At 34.7% G+C, this 24,462-nt stretch overlaps 1 protein-coding gene across 3 annotated transcripts in view; it reads right to left on the reverse strand.

Annotated features, from left to right (window-relative positions):
• The window catches only part of LOC111044988 (solute carrier family 35 member E2A), a 116,847-nt gene that overhangs the window by 60,672 nt on the left and 31,713 nt on the right, over positions 1–24,462 (reverse strand). The window contains exons 8-9 of one of the 3 annotated variants that reach the window (XR_005570742.1): positions 16,188–16,276; positions 7,859–8,038 (exon numbers count right to left, since the gene is read on the reverse strand). Coding sequence is in view for 1 of the 3 variants with exons in the window: in XM_039423553.1 (XP_039279487.1) it covers positions 16,247–16,276 (30 nt within the window). In the remaining 2 variants the exon portion in view is untranslated. Of the gene's footprint in view, positions 1–7,858; positions 8,039–15,937; positions 16,277–24,462 lie in introns of those variants that run through there. The other 2 variants (XR_005570741.1, XM_039423553.1) reach the window with 2 other exon arrangements.

Genomic DNA, 24,462 nt, shown 5'->3' on the forward strand with positions numbered 1-24,462 from the left:
GCATGAGGGAATTTCAGGTCGTGGGGGTAACGAAGTATCTTCTTGCTTCCTCAAAGTTGTGCAGCATGAACAGTTCTCAACAAAGAAAAATGTGGAAGTTTGGTGTGATAACTGCGTCGGACAAAATAAAAATAGAATGTTGCTGATGGCAGCAATCTATTTAGTTGCTAAAGGATGTTTTGATAGAATCGATATAAAATTTCTTATATCTGGCCACAGTTATATGCCATGCGACAGGGATTTTGGCCTTATAGAAAAAAGAAAACGACGCTGTAAATCAATGATACCAGAGGAAATTCAAGAAGTAGTAAGATCAACAAGAATAGCTAAACCGTTTAAAGTTATACAAATGAGTGAACAAGATTTTTTCAATATTTCATCTGTTTCTGATTCTTTCATAAATTTAAAATTTCATATTACTAAAGTTCAGTGGATCCGCAATTGTAATGAAAATCTTCCAAAAATTTTAACAAGAAATAAACTTAATGAAATAGAGGACTGGAAAATTGAAACAGTTTTCAAAAAAGGCAAAACTCTTGATCATGTTGCAAGTTTAAGCAGCCTACCGAGGTTGACTATGACGAATAGGGTGAGTGGTGAAAAGAAAAAAGACTTACTTTCAATGTTGGAGTTTATGGAGGAGAAATATCACCCATTTTATAAGGATTTGTGTGAATAGACACTGTTCATTTCCTTATTACAAAAGTTGGACTTATATTGTTTTCAACGAAAATGAACATGACATTGTATTATTGTCAAAACTTGCTTCATAAAATATTTTTTAAGGTTAATTCTGTTGTATTGTAAAAAAAATAAATATGTTAGATAAGTCAGTAAGAGTTAGTTATAGAATTTCGAGATTCTGATATTCAGAATTTATTTGGTATAAATAGTAAAATTAATATTAAAGAAATTCAGTTTGTTCATAATGGAGAAGGTGTTCTGGGGTCAAAAGATGAAAATAGATTTCTTATTATTTTTTTCAAAAAATAAGTTTATTTTAATTAATTTTAGTGTAAAATTAGTAATTTAATAGAAAAATACCTGTTAGTGAAAAAATATAATCTGTTAGTGTTTAAATTGTTTTTTAGCTCAGATGAGAAATTTCCATTTTGGCACTTAGGTTATACGATTTTCTATTTTCACTCCTCAATTTTACTTTTGTATTTTTTTATTCAAGTAATTGACTAGTACTGAATATTTTAGTGATGAGTGATTTTTGCTACTGTACTGTAATGATCAAGAACTCCATATCTGTCATTCCTTGTATATTCTGTTTATTGCAAATTATGCATTTTGTGAATATTCCTTGATTATACTCGCGCTTAGCGCTCGGCAGGGGGCTTCGCCACCTGCACCCCCAGTAGGGTGGGTTAGCAGCAGAAGCATTTATGCGCCATTACTATTGCTCTCCTCTGATAATAGGACAGGTACTATTCTCTGGCAAGAATTTTTTATTTTTTTCTTCTAATTTCTCTTTATCTTCTTAATTTCATTTAGGATTATCCATGATTTCAACTATTGTAATATTATTTTATTTGAATTAAAAGTTCATTACATTGTGAGGAATTAAAATTACATTGTTTACAGGATTCTAATTATTATGTTTTTGTAAAGTTCTGAAATTGTCCATTGCATATTTTTAGTATTTCAATAACAATATTTCGAGAGCATTCAAGCATTTCATTCCTGCATTTATTTTGTATGTAACTTCATTTTACTCATTAGTAGATTATTATTGGTAATTTATAATTTATTGTTTGCAACTTTGTCATAATTGCATTTCTTTTACTTGGTTCCTTCAGCTTAATCAATCAACAATTTTGGGTACTGTTTACTATTCTTCCCGCCCATATTTGTAACTGATTAGATTTATAATCATTCATTTGGTATTGAGAATATATAATTATATACAGGGTGTTTCAGAAGTAGTGTCGAGAATTTTAGGGTATTGTACCTGGATGCTAGGAGACTACAATTGTCATATTTGAAGTGTCCAAAACTCAGCGGTTATCCTTATAGCTGCCATTTTGTTTTTTTCACTTAAAAATTTTTATCTCAAGAACGAAATGTTGTATTGATCTGAAATTTGGCATGAATATTTATGCTATAAAGACTCAACTATAAAAAATAAAAAAAAATTTTTCGTTGAAATTTTTCAAAATGGCGGCCATACCTAATATATTAAGATTGGTCGAAGAATAACAGAGAAATTAAAGACCATTTAAAGATCAATATTAATTTTTCAATTCCAGATGTATTTAAGATGAAGCTTTGAAACTCGGTATGGCTCCATATGGGCAAACAGATGATTTTACAATGGTTTTCAGATGATAATGTTTGTCTTGTAAAAGTATTGTTGTTTCATTAAAAGTAAAGAACCAGATGTAGTGCTTCCTATTTCTTAGTCTCACGTTTCCTAGGTCTTATTTCTATCTTAAATTTCCAGTTTCAATATTTTCTTACATTGCTTCTACACAAATATTAATTATTGTAATGGAATTTAGTTCGCTGGAGTACACCGATATTCACTTCATGTATGGAGCAGCTCTTGGCAATGCGACCGAAGCAAGAAGAATGTATGCAGCTGCATTTCCAAACCGCCGTCTCCCTTCCGACAAGGTGTTCACAAGAACTCACAATCGGCTGAGAGAAGTTGGTTCATTTGAACGGAACAGGGTAATTGCTGGTAGGCCTCGAGCAGTTCGAAATGTTGCTTTTGAAGAGGAAGTATTGCAGAAATTCGATTTCAATCCTAGAACGAGTACGAGAGCAGTTGCAAAGCAAATCAATTCAAGTGCTTCTTCTGTGTGGCGTGTACTAAACAAGGAAAGACTTCACCCCTTCCGCTTTCAAAAAGTTCACTCATTGGTTGAACGCGACTATGAGCCAAGAGTAAACTGTGCCCGTTGGTTTCTTCAGCAAGACATTATCCAACCAAATTTTCTAGAAAATGTGTTATTTACTGATGAGTCCAGCTTTACAAGAGAAGGAATCTTCAACTCTCGCAACAGTCACGTCTGGGCCTTAGACAATCCTCATGAGGTCAAAGTGCGTGGTTATCAGCATAGATTTTCGCTGAATGTTTGGACGGGTATCTTAGGTAATCGCGTGATTGGACCATACATTCTTCCTAATCGTCTGAATTCTCCCACGTACATTACTTTTTTAAGAGACATACTACCAGAACTTTTGGAAGATGTGCCTCTTGCAAACAGATATAATATTTGGTTTCAACATGATGGTGCCCCTGCTCATTTCGGAAATGTTGTTACGGACTTTCTGAACATGACCTATCGTCAGCGGTGGATTGGGCGGGGTGGACCAGTACCGTGGCCCGCACGTTCACCTGACCTCACCCTTTAGATTTTTTTTCTGGGGCCATATGAAAGACCTTGTTTACAGCACGCCAGTAGAAAACGAAGAAGACCTTGTGGCAAGAGTGGTTGCTGCAGCAGGTGCCATTCAAGATGATGAAAATGCTTTTATAGCAGTTCGACGGTCCATGATTGAAAGGTGCAGACTGTGTAATCAAGTTGAAGGACGGCATTTTGAGCAATTGCTGCATTAGTATCAGTGAACCGATTTGAGTGAAATTAATATTTTTCAATGTAAAATAAAATTTGGAGGAAAGTTATTCTTGTATATTTCTGTAATAAGAACGGTTTTCATGAAATTATAAAAAAAATTAATATTGATCTTTAAATGGTGAAAAGTGGTCATGCATGCAGTACGAAAAAAATTAATTTCTCTGTTATTCTTCGACCAATCTTAATAAATTAGGTATCATTGGAATCGTGAAAAATTTTCTAACTTTTTTGTCTCTTGTAAATTTTCTGTAAAATGGACGGTTTTCGAGATATTCGCCATCAAAAATTTAAAATGGCCGCCATTTTGAAAAATTTCAACGAAAAAATTTTTTTTTATTTTTTATAGTTGAGTCTTTATAGCATAAATATTCATGCCAAATTTCAGAAAAACTGGCTGATAATTGTGCATGCTGCATCACATGGGCTTCAGTACATGTTCCAAGGCCTGGCTTGTAAGAATGCTGTAAAAGCTGCGCTCAACATCTAACCAGTGTGCACTTGAGTACATCACCCAACTTGCTCACGTTACAAGCTTGATACCTGGCTTGTAGCATCTCTGGCCCACACCTAGGGACGTTGCAATACTATTGCTACCAGTAGGCACTTTTCTTTTGATTCCAATGATATCGGTATTGGAGGTCAACCACGTATTCAGGACCAAAAATTTTCAATAAACTACCAATAGCTATTAAAGAAACAATTTCAATCAATTCATTCAAATCTATGTGGCATTCTGACACATATTCATATAATACACTTGAGGCCACATTTTCTTAGATCAGCAAATAATCAACCAATTGTATTAATACTTTGTAAATAATATTGTAGCTTATATGATTTTGTAATCATGTCTATATATTAAATAAACTCCTCTGGTCGTGTTGTACCCACGACCAGAGAAATTATTATTTTATCCTGATCAACACACAGCTATACTAGCACTCGGCAGTCCGAGCGAGAAATACTGTAAATCAACGTCCAGCTCAAACGGGCCAACTTGCTCCGTATACCGATGTATTGCTCCCAGCCAGTCAAGCGCCGCCGGCTTGCATTGCCTTGCCAATACGTTCTTATGAGAGATAGAAGGACCTGAATTGTGTGGCCCTTCAATGTGCCATGTAATGATTCGTGGCCATTGTTGAACTCTTACGGATGATTTGCATGGTATTTCAACGAGAGTTTATACCAGTTGAATAAATAAATGAATTTATTTCCTCCTCAAATTACAAATTACAGAAGGTAGAAATTAATAATAGAATCTTGGAAATTATACTGACCACGTATCCAGTAGTGTGATTAGATAATCGAAGTATAATTAACAAGGTAAAAACATTATCAACTTGAATAATAAAAATAAACTAGTATGAAAAAAAGAAAATATAAAAAGCTGTGAGTCTAAGTAATTGAGATTGCTAAAACATTACTGAAACTACTGCCTGTAGCGCATGAGATAGAAAAAAGAAAAAGAAAAACAAATAAATTGAAACAGCCCAGAAAACCAAAAACTGGGATAAATGAAATCCATTAAAGTGTGATAATGTAATTAATATAATACCGTACATGCCTTAGTAGAATAATGATTTAATTGAATAATAATATTTTTATGTGAATGGTGCTGTTGATAACATTTCTAACCATCCATACGTCGTTCACTGTAAATAACCAGCTCTTTGCTCTCTCACAAAAGATAATACAGGAATCACACCTTCTCAATTCAATTAGCAATTTATTGTAAATATGAGGTCCTAAGTACATAAAAGAGTGCCTAAAAATTTCCCTTCTCATATTGTAATGAAGATTTTCCGTGCCACAGTTTCCGCTTTTCAAATAAAACAATTCTAAAAACGAATAACTTTTGGATTGGCATTATTTTCAAATTTACATACAAAGGAAAAGAGCTCTCTCTTACATTTCTGAACAGTATTTATCTTATATAATGGTTTTGGGTTATTCTTAACTTATTAATAATAGTTTTAGGATCCTTGAGATACCCCGACAGTGACTGGAAGAGGCTCGCTGAGGCATTTGACAGTTCAAAGTTAATTTATATTGTATTTTATTAGTATATTATATTGAACTATTGATCAAATAACCTAAAGCATTTTAAAGTGTACGTTACTGTTTGATTTGGGTGGGCCCGGGGCCCCGGCCCACTAGGCCCTTATGGAAGCGCGCCACTGTGCAGCCAATGCTTTTCAATTCGCAGTCTCCTTTTTTTCTCTAGTGGCAAAAATTTACAATTTTTTCTCAGCATCTACTCTCTTCGTTGAGCTATTCTAAAAAACATGTTTCCAGCCTTACATTAAAACCTTTGTCCACAACGAGATGGGAAAGCAGGATAGACGCAATCACACTCTAAGATATCAAATAAAAGAAATTTACGATGCACTTGTAGAAATCAGTGACAATGATGAGACCGATAAAATGGTTGCTCATGAGGCAAGCTGTTTGGCAAATGAAATCCGCGATTTCACCTTTCTTTGCTCTGTAGTGATATGGTATGATGTTTTACCTCTATCAACGTAGTCAGCAAATCACTACAAACTATTGAAATGGCAGTGTCCCAAGCTGTCAGTTTACCAGAGAAAATGGAAACGTATTTCAAGTTTCTCAGGATTGATTCAAAATTCCAGGGCTATTTAACTGATGCTAAAGAACTAGCTTCTAAGCTAGACATTGAGCCACCGAAAATTAGAAACACCGCCTGATCAAGAAAGAGAGAAGTAAGAAGACAATTTGATTATGAAGCTGAAGATGAAAGTATGAACCTTGATCTGGAGACACGGTATAAAGTTGACTTCTTTTTCAAAATACTAGACACAACTGTCAAAATGCGTGATTTCACCTTTCTTTGTCCTGTAGTGATATGGTATGATGTTTTACCTCTATCAACGTAGTCTGCAAATCACTACAAACTATTGAAATGACAGTGTACCAAGCTGTCAATTTACCAGAGAAAACGGAAACTTATTAAGTCTCTAAGGAATGATTTAAATTCTCCTCAATCGCTCTAAACAAAAAGTGATTTGGAGAATGTAACACTCTAAACACTCAAGGAGTGTTGGAGAATCTAACACTCGATTCAAAGAGTTTCCTCAATCGCTTTAAAAGTTTCAAGTCAATCAATTTTGTCAATTATCATGAATTAGATAAAATGTATTTACAGTTGTAATTATCTGATAGAGTTTTAACATAGAAAGCATCACCCATATGGATAATCATAACCCAATTTTCGAAAAAAATTTAAAACTAAAATCTCAAATAAATTGGTTGATAGATAGGGGCAGCTGCTAAAATAATTTACTTGAAGATGTTATTTAAAATAACAAAACTATTAGTAAACATTTATTGGAAATGTATTTTTATAACCTGACAATTGTGTGATCACCAAAACTAGTAGTTACAATTTGTATTCTTGTTTTATTATTTTATTAATTTTAAAGAGTAGAAGACCACCCAAAGAATAGTCAATACTTAGTTGATGATTCTCTTAGTCAGTCAAATAGTAACTGTGAAGTAAATTTAAATGAGAGTAAAAAATCAAACTTGGTTGTAAGTCATTGGAATACTCAAGGCGTTATTAACAAATTAGATGAACTTTATTGTCTTTTGAACAAGAGTATAATGTTGATATATTTTGTATCTGTGAACATTGGCTGGCAGTGCATGAACTCTCAGTGATGGGATACGACTGCACTAGTGCTTATTGCAGACCTGGGCGAAGAGGTGGAACGGCAATTTTTATAAAGAATGGTCTTGTTGGTGCTGAGATCTCCTACCTCATAGATCTGTCTGTTCAGCGGGTGTGTGAGATTTCTGCAGTCTTAATCAATGATCTAAATATTATCTGCATTGAAGTTTACAGAGTTCCAGAGGAGAGTAATTTTGAAAACTTATTGATATTCTTTGTAGAATGCTGGACTTGCTCAATTGCAGGAATAAATCCAATGCTTCAGTCATCCTCTGTGGTGACTTCAATGTAAACATATTGTCTCAATCTAGTCATACTGTGATATTGAATAATTTATTACATAGCTTTAATCTTAATTTGATAGTCAATGAAGTAACGAGACCTGCCTATGTTGGACATGAATTAGGTTCATGCATAGATAATATAGCTTCATCTATTCATCGGGATAGAATTATTTCTGTAAAAGTTGAACCGATGGTAGTCTCGGATCATTTTCCATACTATGTTGGATCTGGATTCTAAAGTAACTTATGATTCTAATTACAAGTTTCAGAGTTCTAGGAAAATTATTAGGCCATTGACGTATTCAAATATTCCTTTATTCGAATCGCTGATTAGAATGATTAATTTGATTGAGATCTATTCTATTGATTCTTTGGAGTATAAATTTATGCTTTTTCAATAGAAAATTTTTAACTGGTGTTGAGCTATGCTTTCCTGTTAAGAATGTCATGTGCAAGAAAAAAGCTGCTCCTACCTGTAAATGGTATAATGATGATATTAGACAATTAAAGGATGACTGTTTGCTTATGTATGAGTTATTCAGACAATCAGGTTTGGTTCATTACAAGGATAAGTATAATTTATTAAGAAACATATTCAAGAAGACTGTGAGGGAAGCCAAATTCAATTACAATTGTAATCGTGTGCTGAAAGCTAAAAATAAACCCAAAGAATTGTGGTCTATTGTAAAAGAGAATCTGAACAAGAACGATGTAAGACAGTAAACAAAATGATTGCCTGACGGCAGGTGGTTTTAATGATTTCTTTATTGAAAGTGTTGGTAATATTGTTCAAAGAGTACCTACCTCTGTAAATTATATTTCTTATTATCTTGACATTCAAAAACAAGATAACCCTGTATTAAATTCTTTATCTTTTTCATGTATTACTGTTGAGCAGGTGTATAATTCTATTTTATCTCTCAGTAATAGTGCTTGTCTTGATGTTTACTATTTAAATTCATGTTTTATGAAATTGGCTGCACCATTTGTATGTGAAGTGTTGTGTTACCTTTTTAATATTTGTATTAAGGATGGTGAATTTCCTAAATGTCTGAAATTAATTAAAGTTATTCCTTTATTGAAAAAGGGTTCATCTCTGGATTACAACAATTATAGACATGTTTCCATTATTCCTATAATTTCAAAGATATTTGAGATGGTACTCTATAAGCAAATCATAAGCTATTTTGAAAGTAATTCACTGTTCACAAATAGTCAATTTGGATATAGATCTAAAAGAGGTACTCATGGTGCTATATCTGAATTCATGAAAAACTGTATTAACTGGCTGGATGGTAAGAACAAAGTTTCTAGTAGTTTTTATGACATGTCAAAGGCTTTTGACATCATATCTCATGAGATTTTGATAAAAAAAAAACTCCAGTTTTATGGGTTTGATGATGTGTCTATTAAGCTTATGATTTCCTATTTAAGTGATAGATTTCAGGCTTCTTTTTATAAGAGTTCTCTTTCTCATTTTTTGAAGGTTCAGACAGGTGTACCCCAGGGTTCCACACTTGGACCTATACTCTTCATTATTTATACTAATGACTTGCCAGCTGCTATAAGTAATGAAGATATTAAGGCTTTTATGTTTGCTGATGATCTGGCAGTCCAGATTAAGTGTGAAAAGATTTTTACCAATTTGAATGTATTGGGGCAGATTAATGCAACTATTGAGGACTGGACAGCTGCTAACTTTCTTTGCCTCAATAAAGATAAGATTCAGTTGTTAGATTTTGACTTTGGTTGTAAGACAGATATTAGTTATGTCAAATTTCTTGGCATCACATTGCAGAGTAATAAGAAATGGGAAAATCATATTTTTTTATTGAGTAAGAAAATATCTAGAGGCATTTTTATGTTATGTAGATTAAGAAATATTGTTAGCATTGATGTGTTGGTAGCTGTATATTATGCTTACATTCAGTCACACCTGTTGTATGGTATTTTGGCATGGGGGAGAGATACCAATATGAAGAAACTTTTTGTTGTACAAAAAAGGGCCATCAGGATCATTTTGTAAAGTAGATAGTAGAGCACATTGTCGACCTCTGTTTAAAAAACTTAATATTATGACTGTTTATGCTTTGTATGTGTTTGAATGTCTGATGTATACCAGAAAAAATCTTTCCATCTTACCCATAAATAGTAATATTCACAATCATTTTACAAGACATGCAGAAGCACTTAGATTATCACAGTGCAATTACCATTTAACTTTGAAAAGTTTTGTTGAATTTGGAAAGAGGTTATTTAATAAACTGCCTGCTAATATTAAAGAATGTGATATTAATAGTTTCAAGTTTTCAGTTAAAAAGATTCTAATTGACTGCTGTCCATATGGTTATGAGGATTTGTGGTGATGTCTGTGTGTTTTCTTAACTGTGATATAACTGTTTTAAAAATGTTTATTATATTATATAGAATTTGCTTATCTTTGTCTTCTTTTGTATATATTACGATGTGACTGTGATGACTATTTATTGTTATATTTTAGAATTTTTTATTGAATTGTTGACTTTGTCTTGCATTTTTGTTAAAGTGTTCTGACAATAAATGAATCTTGAATCATGAATCTAGTACTATAGTTTTATTTTATAAATACAAGAAAGTAGCCCTGAATTCATACATCATTTAAAAAATTATTTATTATATTTTATATATAATAAATATTAAATTTATTACATAAATTTAATATTTAATATAAAATTAAATTTAATATTTAAATTTAATATAAAATATCATATTTATTAGATAATATTTTCCTATATTGTAAAATTAATTCTAATTTTATATGACTATTTTCACAGTTTCCAATTATTTTTTTCAATATATCAATATTTCTAGTGAAGCAAACAAGAAAACGGTTTGAATGATGAACAGTTACTGTCAGAATTAGAACTCATTATGGCTATACCGTGCACTAGTGTTGATGAATTGGAACTAGAACTTTCTGATGATGAGATTGATACAACAGTTAGAGATAGGGATCACTCTGTAAATGATCTACGATTAATTGAAGGACATTTAGCTCACTTTCCTGAACAAGCTCCCATAAATTAAATTTCAATTTGTGATGTAAATCTTGATGCTGAGCAAATCATAAAGCATCAACATCTTCTGGTACAAGAGTAGGTAAGAAGAGGAAGAGCAATTTATTATCCACAACAACTCCCCGAAATTTTCCATCTACATCTTCTGTGCTTAGTTTCAACCCCAAATTACCTATACTAGGCCTACAAGAGAACCACAACCAGCCAGCAATAATCAGTCACTACAGTCAGCGCTAATCAGTCACTGATCAGCCACCATCAACATCAAGTTGAATCAAATCAAAAAGTATTATTTGCAAGCATTCAAAACGTCAAAGGTTAATGGATGACATAAAACTTGAAACACCACTACAATTTTTCAAAACTTTTTTCACAGAAGAACTTATTCAAAAAATATGTGATGAGACTCATAGATGTAGCTTACAAATGGACCCAAATAAGGCATTCATCCTATCCAACATGAACTGAACAATTAACAGGTGAGGCATATTAACGAGCGATTTAAAAAAGCGCGCGAACCAAGCTGCGTTGGATGGAGGTGGAAGGGATAGCGTCAGTTACGTTTGGAACGAAATAGCATTTATACTTCGTTTAAATTAACTTCCAACTTGGAATGGACATGCGCAGCAGAGAAGGCATACAGTGGCAGGGATACAACGGCTATGTTGCCGTTGCGTATCGGCCAGCGTTCCCTAATTTCCAGGGAGTATTCAAGCGCTCATGTTAAACTTGGGAAGTTTCCTTTCTACAATCACAGTCTCGACTGACTCTATCCGACAAATTGACAACTACGCTTCCACCTATGACTCAATCCATCACTGCAATTGGTAGATCTCCCTCAATTTCTCAGCGCCGCAAATTCCTCCAAGACTGATTTACACGAAGTATAGTGACAATGGAGCGCCGGACCCCACAGCATCGTGCGTATGCAGTCAAAGCATTCTATCAAAACGGTAGTTCAAAACAGTTAGCACGTCGTGCATTCCGCAGACTTTTCAATATTAACCCTAGAATGATGGGTATGCGTAAAAATTACTCATGAGATGTCATCAAGCCAAACACCGCCTACTACAATGGAGGGAAGGGGGTGCGCTGCCAGTTATGCCTCCTCAAGTCAGTTGGCCAGGCCACAGGCAGCCGTTGAGTATGGATGGATAGTGCATCATTTCGATTTTCCACAGCTCCTTTCCTAAAACTTGGTGAGTAATATCTACGCATGTCCACACATAACCTCATTTGATTGTACATATTTTTTTGCATATCCACAAAAAAGTTGTGTTTTGCATGCGTATTTTTTACTTATTAACACTCTTGATAGTTTTTATTATTGGAATATTCACACACATAACCAACAATAGATTTACTGCCATATTTGTCTCTTCTTTGACAGTTTGTTTGATCAAATCTGTATTGTCATGCAGCAAATATTTATTATGCTAAGCTTTTCAACATTGTAAGTACTGTATAGTTTATACTCGTATATAGCTCATATCTATGATTTATACTAGTTATTATTACTATTTGTATTCTTTGCAGATGCAATGGAATCTGAAAAGCTGAATGATGAAGAGATTTTAAAACTAATTGAAGAAAGTTGTGATGATGTCGAAGTCGGAGACACGCCATTTGAAGAAGATGAGTTGGATACCAGTGAAGAGGAAAGCAGATTACATCGATGCTGATCCTGACTATGAGCCAGAATTAGAAGAAGATATAGCGGATAAGCTGCAGAGAAGTATCAGGAAAATTCAAGAGGAAATTCAAGTTGTGCAGGACCAAACAAAACATACATCAAAAAAGAGGAGAGCATCACGAAAAGTAGGTGCATCACGTATATCTCAAGTTAGGCCTGATGTAATGTTTCCATCAGACAGAACATCAGATATTATAGATTTTCCAGGAAATACCGTAAAAGTGTTATGGAATAAAGGAAAGAATGAATACACTTGGGATTGTGACAGTTTAGTTCAAAGAGGCAAAATACCACAAAAGAACATTGTACACATCATACCTGGTCCTACACCAGAAGCTTCTAACAAATTGCAACCTTATTCGTGCTTTCAACTTTTCTTTTCTGACGACATTATGAGCACAATCCTAGTTCATACTAGCAGTGAAATCACTCGCCAAAGAATTTTGTATAGCACAAACTTCAAGGCAAACCTTTCTGACACTAGTATTATTGAGCTAAAAGCTCAATTAGGTATTCAAGTGCTTTCTGCAGCCCTCAAAGACAACCACATTACAACAGAAATACTATTCAACCCTTCATATTGCGGTGATCGCTAAAAAGCAAGCATGTCAGAGGCTAGGTTCAGGTTTCTCATAAATTGTATACGTTTTGATGATAAGGACACATGGCCACCTCGTTTAGCAGAAAGTAGACTTGCTCCAATATCAGAAATCTGGGAGTACTTGATGAGAAACCGAGAAAAGTATTACAAGCCAGGAGCATATTATGTGACTATTGACGACCAGCTTGTTGGATTTAGAGGAAAATGCAAATTTTGAATGTATATTCCTTCTAAACCCGGTAAGTATGGTATTAAGGTCTTGATGATGTGTGACAATGGATCAAACTATATGATCAAAGCAATGCCATATCCAGGCAAAGGCACTACACCCAAAAATTAACCTTCAGCAGATTTTTTGTGAAGAAATTGGTTGCTCCAATAAGAGGAATCAATAGAAATATCACTATGGACAACTGGTTCTCTTCAGTACCATTAGTGGAGAGATTACTCAAAGAAGTGGGTGTCGTGGGAACAATAAAAAAAACAAATTTTCCCAAAGAGTTTGTGGACATAAAGTTTCAAGATCGGGAGCCAAATTCATCAATGTTTTTGTTCCACAATGAAGTCTCTGTTGTCTCCTACATGCCTACAAAGAAGAAACTTGTTACATTGATTTCAACATTACATGGGAGAGAAATCTGTGAATGAGAACACTACGAAACCAGAAATAGTTATGACTTATAACTTTTCCAAAGGAGCGGTTGACAGTTTTGATCAAATGTGCCACTCAATGAATCACAACAGAGAAACGAAGAGGTGAACTATGTGTTTGTTTTATAACATGATGAATAAAGCAGCTGTCAACTCATTCGCCATTTACAGTTTCAACTACCTCAAGAATAACAAAGATGGCAAAGTTCCCAACCAACAGCTACAGTTCATGTTGACTCTCCACCAACAGCTTACTGAAGACTGGCAGGAACAGTGGCTACAGATGACGACAATCAATAGATCATTGATTTACTTCCATCCAATCCGTCCTTGGAATTCAAGATGCTCCTCCGAATGAAATGCCTCAAGAAAAGGGTCCAAGAAAATACTGCAGCCAATGTCCATACACAAAGAGAAGGCCTACAACAACATACTGCCTCTTTTGTGACAAAGCAGTTTGCTTGGAACATCAAAAGAAAATGTGTTATTCTTGTGCTGAAAATTGTAGGAAATAGTTCGAAGAATGATTGGTATCCTAAGTCAACCTAACTTTTCTATTTTGCTCAAGATAATTTTATCTAAAATAACTTGAAACATACATAATATGTACTCCGATTTTCTTGTTTATACTAGTAAAATAAAAGTTTCACTTTACCTATTTGTTTTATTAGAATCCATTCACATACACTCTTTTCTGAATGAAAAGCGCTGCTTTGAAGGAACCGGAGGGATGCTGGCCGCCGGGAGTAGTGGGGGAACGCTGCTGAAGCGTTTGAGAGTAGTAGCAGCCGACGGTCAAGGTTGCGGAGATAACACTATCTTCACAAGTCGCCAACTACCCAGCGCTGAATGGCATTTTCAAGTCAGTAATGAAGCTTAACAAAATGTTTCGTTATAACCCACCAATGTTGTAGACCATGATCGGCTCCATAAGATCAGGCCAATATAGGACCACTTGAATGGGAAGTTTTCAGAGCTACCACTTGAGGAATCGCTGTCTATTGATGAACAGATGTGTAAAACGAAAGCAAGACATTTTTGAAAATGTACATGTCTGGAAAACCACACAAATGGGGTAACAAACTGTTTATACTTGCTGGTGTCAGTGGCTTTGCGTATAAAGCAGAGATATAGTGGTTTGGAAAATGATCCTCTGCTCCGTGCACAATTGGGTGAACAGTCTTGGAAGCTTCTGCCAAAATTGTAATGAGACTTGTGAGAAATATGACAGGAAACAGTCATTACAAGCTGTATTTTGGCAATTACTACACCACTCTTCCTCTCCTGGCAGAACTTGGTCCACAGTTTGGGCACTTTTCGACCTAACAAATTTCCACGGGTGGTCGGCCTACAGTCTAATGACAATGCTCTATGAAAAAGCTAGAGGTTTTTCCGAAGAATGTTCAACCATTTATGAAGAAGTGGAGATAACTGCTATTGGCTGGAAGGACAATAAAACAGTTTCATTAGCCTCTTCATTTGTTGGTAAGGGACCTGTATCAAAGGTGAGAAGATTCGATAGGAAGAATCATGTATCAGTTGACATAGAACGTCAAGTAATTGTCAAAGTATACAACCGCCACATGGGGGGGGGAGTGGATCTTCTAGATAGTTTGATTGGGAGATATAGGAACAAAATGCAAAGCAAGAAGTGGTACTTCAGACTATTCCAACATCTTCTGGATTTGACCCTAATGAATTCGTGGTTGCTGTACAGGAGGTGCTCTCAGTGAAATGTACCATTTGTCTTGCAGAATTTTGAAAGGAGGTTGCTGTTGGATTATGCAAGTCTGGACTGCCTATTACTACATCTCGAGGGAGACCACGTAATAGTGAAGTGGAAGAGCAAATTCAATTGAAGAAAGGTCCAACTGCTCCAGCTCTACCAAAGGACGTCAGGCTTGACCAGATTCCACAATGGCCTGAATTTTCCGAAAACCGTCAACTCTGCAAACTACCAGGATGTAGTGCAAAGACACACTCAAAATGCACTAAATGGCATGTTTTCTTGTGCCTACATAAGCAAAAGAACTGCTTCACGGTTTATCACAAGGATTAGGTTGTGGATAAATTGTATAGCTCATCCATTCAGCATGTGAAGTGATTCATAATTTATTGGTATTCAATTTAATTTCAAAAACATTATTTTCATCTATTATCTTATTATAATGATTTAATCTAGAAATTTGAAATTCCCTATTGAGAGGATGATTTAGAGAATATAATTTGCAAATTAGTGCTAAATAAGACATTGAAACACCATGACTTGAATTCGCTGATACCACCATATCAATGGTCACCGGCCACTTCCATAGATGCGCAATGTGTGGGATCCAAACCACTTTTTGAACCACAGGGGATTAAAAAGGTGTTTGATTTTTAAAAATATTTTTACTATTTAAATAGCTAAGTTACAAAACATTTGTTTTCGTTGGAAAATAAAAAGTTATATAGTGGAGGGTTAAAATTTTACCTCCCACAACTAGTCATTTAATATAGGTGATTATTTCGCACACTGTATTGCAGTACAGTAAGTGTCTAAAATTGAATAGCAAATTATGAATAAGAAAATTGACAGAGTTTTATGTAAACATTTATCAAGGAGTTTACAGAAAAATTACCTTAGCTTAGATGAACAGTTATTCACAAGTATCACAAATAAGTCACCAATCAGTTGTCTTCATAAGGATCGAACTCTCTTCTTAGAGGTCTGTAACAGAGAATTACAGAAATAGCTTGAAATACAATAAGACATCAAAATACAGTAGTTTTACAATAATCATAAAAAGAATATTGCCAGTTGAGGGAGGAAATATTTTTAACCAATGAAACATGTGTATGACCATTTGTTTCTTAATTTAATACTAGATCACATCTGTTTGGGAGAGAAGATAACGAATGAAGAGCTGTTTCAGAGTTGGAGAGAGAGGTTGTCTACTGAAAGAAATAGAACGGAGAAGAGCATAAGTAGTTGGTCATATTCTTCGACATGAGAAACTAACAAAAGGAATAATGGAGGGAATGAATGCGCGAGAGAGGCCAAGACTGGAGTACATAGAAAAACTGAAGAAGGATCTGAGATGTACCAACTACAGTGATCTCAAAAGGATGGCGGATGACAGAGAGGCATGGAGAGTTGCTGCCAACGAGCCCAACGCCTCTTAACCAAAAAAGGAGAACAACATCTGGTCGTTTTTGCCAGAATCTAGGCATTTTCATAATTATGTTTGTAGGAACAATAGAATAGAATCTTATTGGTCATAAAATATTCACATGAATACATGGACTTCGTCAATTTTTCTAACACTAAGTAAGTCAAAACAAACACAAAAACACTAAGATCAGTCAGTATTAGTACAATAAAATAACATGAATCACATAAAACGATTTCAATCTATTCTAAAATAGTCATGTATGGTGTACAAACATTCATCAAATTGTTAATACATTAACACTGCTTTCAATACTTTTTTAAATTAAGTGCATGTGAGTACTTTCAAGTGGTCAGGTGTGGAGTTATATAATTTGATAGATTTGAAGTGCCAGTTTCTTTGTGATTTAGTATGACTGTACAACGGAATTCTAAGTTTGTGTCTATTTCTTGTATTTAAATTATGGAAGCTATTGGAGTCATACTTATTCAAATTGCCTTGTACATAACATAATATTTTAAGACATATAACGACGGCAACGTCAAGATACCTAGGTGAATGAAATAAGGTCTACAATTTGCATTATATGGTAGCTTGCATATTATTCTTATTGCCTTCTTTTGAAGGACAAAAATTGATTTGGCATTTACACTGTTTGCCCAAAGCATTATTCCGTAAGAAAGGAGACTCTGGATGTGAGCATAGTAAATATTCACAGTTACACAAAGTCTCCGTAACATAATCCTTTGGCCATCCTACCTGACAAATAATCAATGTGTGCATCCCAAGACAGACAAGGGTCAATAAAAACACCTAAAAAATTCAATGGAGTCTCACCCTTAACCTTTCTGAATGCAAAGTTAATGTCAGCGGTTTTACCATCATTGAAAGATTATTTGCTGCACACCAGTCTTTTAAAACTAAATAACTTTGATTCCTCTCATTTTCAAGATCATGCTTGGAGGGGCAATTCATTTTAAGCCAAAATCATCTGCAAATAGGTACCCATCTTTACTATTGCTATCCATATTTATTGTCAAATCATTTATATAAATATTAAATAGAATGGGTCCTAAGATAGAGCCTTGAGGCACGCCGTAATCAACTAGTCTTCCATTGGACAGGACGCCATCTTTGTAAACAAATTGATTCCTGCTACTTGAATAAGACAATACAAGTTGAACTGCACTTCGAGTAAAACCATAAGAATTTAGCTTATCACCTAAAGTCTTGTACTGTACAGTATCAAAGGCTTTGGAAAAAACATATGACCTTAGACCAACAGAATCACCACTCTCTAAGTTGCTAATTACACCACTAACCACATTAAGTATGGGATCATTAGTGCTTCTGCCAGACCGGACCAAATTGTTTTTCAGAGAAAATGTTGTTGGACTCAAAATAGATTGACATTAGTTCATACTTTTAGAGTCTCAAATACCTTTGAAAATGCAGGAACAATAGCAATCGGTCTGAAATTACCTTTCTCTTTTCTTGATCCCTTCTTATGAAGAGGTAAAACTTTAACATTTTTTAGCTCCTCTGGATAAGTGCCAGTAGCAGCAATACATTCATTGAACAAGTATGCTAACACTTCACATATATTAACAGCTGCTATTTTTAAAATTGAAGCATTTAAACCATAAATATCCACTTACTATTACTCAATTTTAAAATAGTGTCAAATACTTTCTCTACGGTTACAGGCTTAAATGGAAAATTTACACTAGGTTGTTGCAATTTGCTAAAATAGAAAGTTGAATCATTAATACTAACAGGTATATCCCTGCTTATCAGAGAAACAGAATCCACAAAAAAGTTATTAAATTCATCAGAAGTGACATCAACAGCAGTCTGGGATCTGGCCGCATTATTAGCACTGCCGGTGAGACCATTAACAATTCTCCACATTGTTTTATTCTTATTGATGGAGCTACTTATGATTTTATTATGATATTCAATTCTTGTCTTTTTAGTTTCTATCCTATACGATTTTCTAACCTCTTTATAAGTGGTGAGAATTTCTGGTGTTCTGTAAGTTTTATATAAATGATACAGCCCATCACATTTAACATTTAATTTTTTAAGATTGTCATCATACCACTCGTTATTTGGCTTGACTTTGTGGGAACGCAAATTTTTTAATTGAAACGCACCATTTAAAGCCCTCATGAATAATTCAAAAAACTTTCTATATCTATCCTTAATATCTATTATTCAGTAAACGTCAATCCAGTTAATGGAATTCAAATAACCATGAAAAACTCTTACGTTATCATTACTGACTAACCTAATCTTAGTCCTATTAACACTATTAACACTTAGTCCTATTGGCACTTCTATCATACTTGTTGATAAAATTAAATATTAAAAGTACTGCGTCATGATCAGAAAATCATAATTATGAATTATCTCAGAATTATACACTAATGTGGACATCAGTCAAAATATTATCAATACAAGTGCCATCAGAAATGCCATCCAGACCAGGTCTAGTAATACCCTTTACTGTCATATCTAATCCGAAACATTCAAATAAATTCAATAAATCTTTTTTAAAACAATCGTTACCAATAAAATTCACATTAAACTCACCACATATGACTAGACTATATCCATTCTTAAACACTGAACTCAACACATTATAAAGACAAGATAAAAAGTTTTTAAAATAATTAATATTTCTATTATATGGTCTATAGACCGACAATATTATAATTTTGTCCCTAATAAGTTCTACTGCTGAAATTTCATACACCATTTCAATTGACATGACTATGATATGTTCAAGTTCCTTGAATTCCAAATGATCAGCTACAAAAATGGCTGCAACACCCCTAGATTAGCTCTGCAAAAAAAAAAAACCGAGGCAGTTTTAAAGCCTGGCAGATAAGTGAATTCCAACTCTGTATCTTTTATCCAATGCTCAGCAATTGTAAATACGCTGATATTGTATTTTTTGCAAATTAAAACTGGATAATAAAATTTATTGCACATACCCTGAATATTCCAGAAAAAGCAATCAAGTTTGTCTTTGCTAAAATCATTATTGAACCCCTTCTCACCCGATGATTCAAATGTTTAGCTTCCCACAACCACACCAGAATCAGTCACCCTGTCAATAGCATAGTTTTGAAATTCATCCCTGACTCGTACATTTTCAGCAGATAAATGATCTTTGTCAAGAGCTAATAGTTTAAATGATCAGAAATTGGAGAATTGAGAGCGACAATAAGACTGACCATGATCATAGAATCAACTGGAACTTCATTCTGCACAGGTAGGTCACCACTTGAAATGTGAACCGGCGTCCTCTTGGGTGATGGAAGATGCACATCAGGATGGGGTTGTATGATAGGAAAACTGATCACGCAGGAATTAGCTTCCTTCACTGTCACTCCAGTACTTAAGGATGAATCACCATCTCCAACAAAGTCTCTCTCATATCCTGCCAGGTGGTTGCCCAGAATTCGTTTCCCTCGCCGGCCAAAGTGAAGACCGTGCCTTGTAAAATGAGATCCACCCAGGAACTTGTTGATATCCTTGTAGTGGATGCTGAGACTCCCTGAATAGCCTTTCACCGCTCTTGATAAGTAGGAGTTGGGGTAGCAAATATTATCATTAAGAGCAGGATAATCATGTCTATAGGGCACACCGCACACCAGGACATTGGTCTTCAAATCAACCTCAGTAAGACATCTCATTCCTTGGTCCAAAGTCAACTGGAAGGGTTCGTCACGATGTAGGTCATTTGTCCCCGCCAATATGATAGCACAATCATTTTCTGTGAAATCCTTGACTAAGCCAAGACCATCCTGGATAACGTGCTTCAACTTTGCACCTGGTTTAGAACAAACCAAAACTTCAAACTCCTCCCCCAGGTTGTTCATATAATTACTTAGCAGTTTCCCATGGCTATCCGCTAAAATTGTAACTCTCCGTTTCTTTATGGAGGTAGCCCTCTTGCGGCGCTTGAAATAATGAGTTCTAGTGGGTTCAGTTTGAGTAGAGAATCGGTGAACCCAAGTCTCCACTTGTACTCTGTGTGGAATCAGAGGTGATGACTTGTTTGAAGAGAGCACCGAGAATCTGTTTTCAATCTCAATATTACACCATTTTGTATTCGAACCAATTTTGTTTCTGAAGATTTGTTATTCAATTTTTCACATGGCATGTTGGCATATTTTCTACATATTCTTTCAGTATCTCAATCACGTTGTTATTAAACTACTTTGCTTTCAGCTCTTGACAAACGATGCTATTTCTAAAGAGAGAACTTTTCACAACCTTTTACAACATTTTTTTACAACCAAAACCTTTTTTTTCAATTCAGTTTAGAAAAAAGTTTTTATTATCAATTTTTTAATATTATATAATTGGAAATACACTGATGTGGCCAATTTTTCAAACATATTTTAGCATACTGCAATTGGTGAGGCTTGTATTTCTACTCTGATTCGATCCTTTACCTATTCCAAGGTCTGTGGAAGCTATGTGCCGAAATTTATTTATTTTTTCGAAATTATAGCTTTTCCAAGATGATATTTTATTAGAGTGCTGGATTAACGTTGTGATTTTCTCACGGTATCGGAGTAATTTCATGATGTCATTCCGTACATTACGTAATTAAATTCTGATATTTCCTCTATTGTTTTCCAACGTTTTCCTAGAGTACTTAGAATTGGTGTAAACGCAAAATCATCATAAAAAATCAGTTGAACGTCCATTCTGTTGCTGAGTCGTCTACTCTGATCGAGGGAATTTTCCTGTATCCACGTCCTTTGTAATTTGGTATTTTTTAATGCATAATAGTACCAGCCCTGATACCTATTTTTGAGCCTGGTTCGGTCGACTTGGAGACCTGAACAAGAGACCGCTTTTATATTCTGTAGAGTACAGACATGTTTTCTGAGCTTAATTATTTATTGGCCTGATTGAATAATGTCTTTTCCAGACAGTTTTTTATTCTCTCCTGGAGACTAAAATTATATTATTGGGAATCATTTATCCCATCAGTTTTGAAATCGCTAATCCTTTTATTAAATCATTAATGGCATAGTTATTTCCATTCTGAGCGGTTGACTGCTGCACTTTATTATTATTGTAGGCTATGGATTAGTGACAGTCGAAAACCCATTTAAGGGTGAGTAATGAATATTTTATAGTATTGTTGTATTGCCTTTATTTTAATAATTTTGATATTACAGGTAACAACCCCTGATTTAACAATCCTTCGTTTTCAAATATTTTATAACTGAATTTTGTAGTCTTACATCTGAGATGTATGACAATATACTAATGTAAAAGGAAGTGATACTAAATGGAGTATCTTCCTATTCTTTATTTTATTGGTAGAGTAATTTATATCTCTGACCTTTTGTAATTGTGAGTAAGTTTGAAATACTCACTGGTAACTCTGTTCATCGTTCTTTTAACTAGTAATTTCTTTTCATAATACCATTCATTATAGATTTCAAATTCTACAATAATTAAAACCTATAATATTCCTCTAATTTTATATTTAATGTAAATTGTATGTATTGTATTCATTAGATGATTTCTTGAGAAATCATTCATTGAATGCAATATTTAGTATGTTATTTATTCTAGCATTACTAAGTAGTTGTGACTTGTGTTGCAGGTTTTTTTTTGTGTGTGTGTGTATTCTTGAATACTCATTCGAGGATCGTGCTGTAAATATGCCTTGCTGTCAAACGAGGGCTTACGAATTCGCCGACCGAGATGGCCGGTGATATCGGACATCTGACATTGCCGTGCGGGGCTGAAAGACGATCTTCGATCTGACGCCACTAGCCCGATGCCTGGAGGCCATCACCCTTCATCCTCACCCATCACCCTTTGGACACCGGACTCGAGGACGACAGATCTTAGATAAGTACTTGATACCCCCCACTACAATATCAGATGTGCCCCCGTAAATTTGGTCTCTTAAAGACGTATTATGTTTGGTCTCTTAAAGACGTATTATATTTGGTCTCTTAAAGACGTATTATGTTTGGTCTCTTAAAGACGTATTATATTTGGTCTCTTAAAGACGTATTATACTTGGTCTCTTAAAGACAGATTGATTATTCTATTATCCATGTAAAGATGTATTTTGTAATATTCTCTATTTTATTCTCATTATTATAAGAGCAGTCAGTCAACCGCATATCTATGTTTTTAATTCCAAGACCCTCGAACCACTAGAATTAGGATCACATTATTGATCAGATAAAAATCCGCAGATCTCAGGGTCTAGCAAAATTTCAACAACTAAGCCTTCTCCGACAAAATCATTTGTCACCAGGAGATCGGCTTAGCTATTTAAAAGCTTTGAAATGACTCCATAGGAAAATCACAATCGCTTTATTCTCATACGCTGGACACGTATCGTCTCCCCTCAGTTAGAAAAGCCGACCTGGAAACATTTGTCTCGATTCATCCATTCAAATGATCGGTAAAATTCAATTTTCTAAAATCATGATTTAGTCCAGATGAAATAGAAATATTCCAGAAAAATACCCCTAATTGAAGTGCTGGAAATGCCTGCGTTCAGGGCGGCTCCGTGAATAATCGACTGCAGCTATAACAATGTCAATATGTTTGAAGTTATTACTGTTCTAAATGCTCCATGCCCTCTTTCTCTTACTGTACTTCCAGTTGATAAGCCCAAGCTTTGATTGTTTTAGCAGATGGGACGGAATTGTTGACAGAAATTGCCGTTTTCACTCTTACTGTCGGCCAACACTGAGAATTGTCCTCCGATCGGCTGAGAATCAGCGATGGCCAACAATCGTTAAGTGTGAAAAAACCCAATGATGAAGCACCGTCCAAACACCCGTTGAACATCGCGCACAGCTGAACCTCAATGCTCTCCCGTCAAAGACTGGCTGGCAGGCTGTGACCACAGGTCGAGCAGTTCCCACTCCAAACTCTGCCTCACCTTGTATAAGGCTAGACTCTAGATATAGTCCGGGCGCAAATGTCATTCAGTGGTCATTTTTGGGTAACAGCCGTGGAAGATGTCTCAATTTCTTCATTAGGTCTAGCATAATAAGGATCGTGATGATGATGAGTCGAAATCACTGGCAAACACCTCGGAAACAAGATGGCCGCCAAAATTTCAGGGTTTTGCTATATCACTTGTATTTCAAAAACAATTCAAGATATTCAACCGTTTTTTCAGACAAGAATATTTTTAAAATGACCGTCCTCTACAATTTTTTAAATAAAATTTTCCTCTAAAACGCATATTTTTTTAGTTAGGCCTACAAGCTTCAAAAGCCAAAAAAAACTTTTTTTCTAAATGTTTTCAAATTTTATTCCATTATAACTTTTTTGTGCAAGAAATACAGAGAAATTTTAAATCTATGTAATTTAGAGCATTTTTCAACTTTGGAACAATATATCTTCATGCGCTGTACGTCAAAAAATGAGTTCTGCAGCGCCCTCCAAAGAAAGCCCTACATGATTTATGGTGCGTTTTTCCATACGCATGAGGTAACAAGCTAGAAATATAAATCGATTTTTTCATGGCTACTTCAAGACAGAGACTTGCAAATGATCTCAATTTCTTCGTTACAACAAACCGAATAAGAATATTGATGATGGAAACACGAAAATATCCGACATCATTGAAAAATTCAAGAAAAACTTTTATATCGCTTGCTATTCAGTTATTGTGAGAGATATCGGATTGGTTTTATCAAGAAAGTGTTTAGAATCAACCAAACTATGATGA

This window comes from Nilaparvata lugens, chromosome 3 (genome assembly GCF_014356525.2).
Source record: "Nilaparvata lugens isolate BPH chromosome 3, ASM1435652v1, whole genome shotgun sequence".
In the NCBI taxonomy this organism is placed as follows: Eukaryota; Metazoa; Arthropoda; class Insecta; order Hemiptera; family Delphacidae; genus Nilaparvata; species Nilaparvata lugens.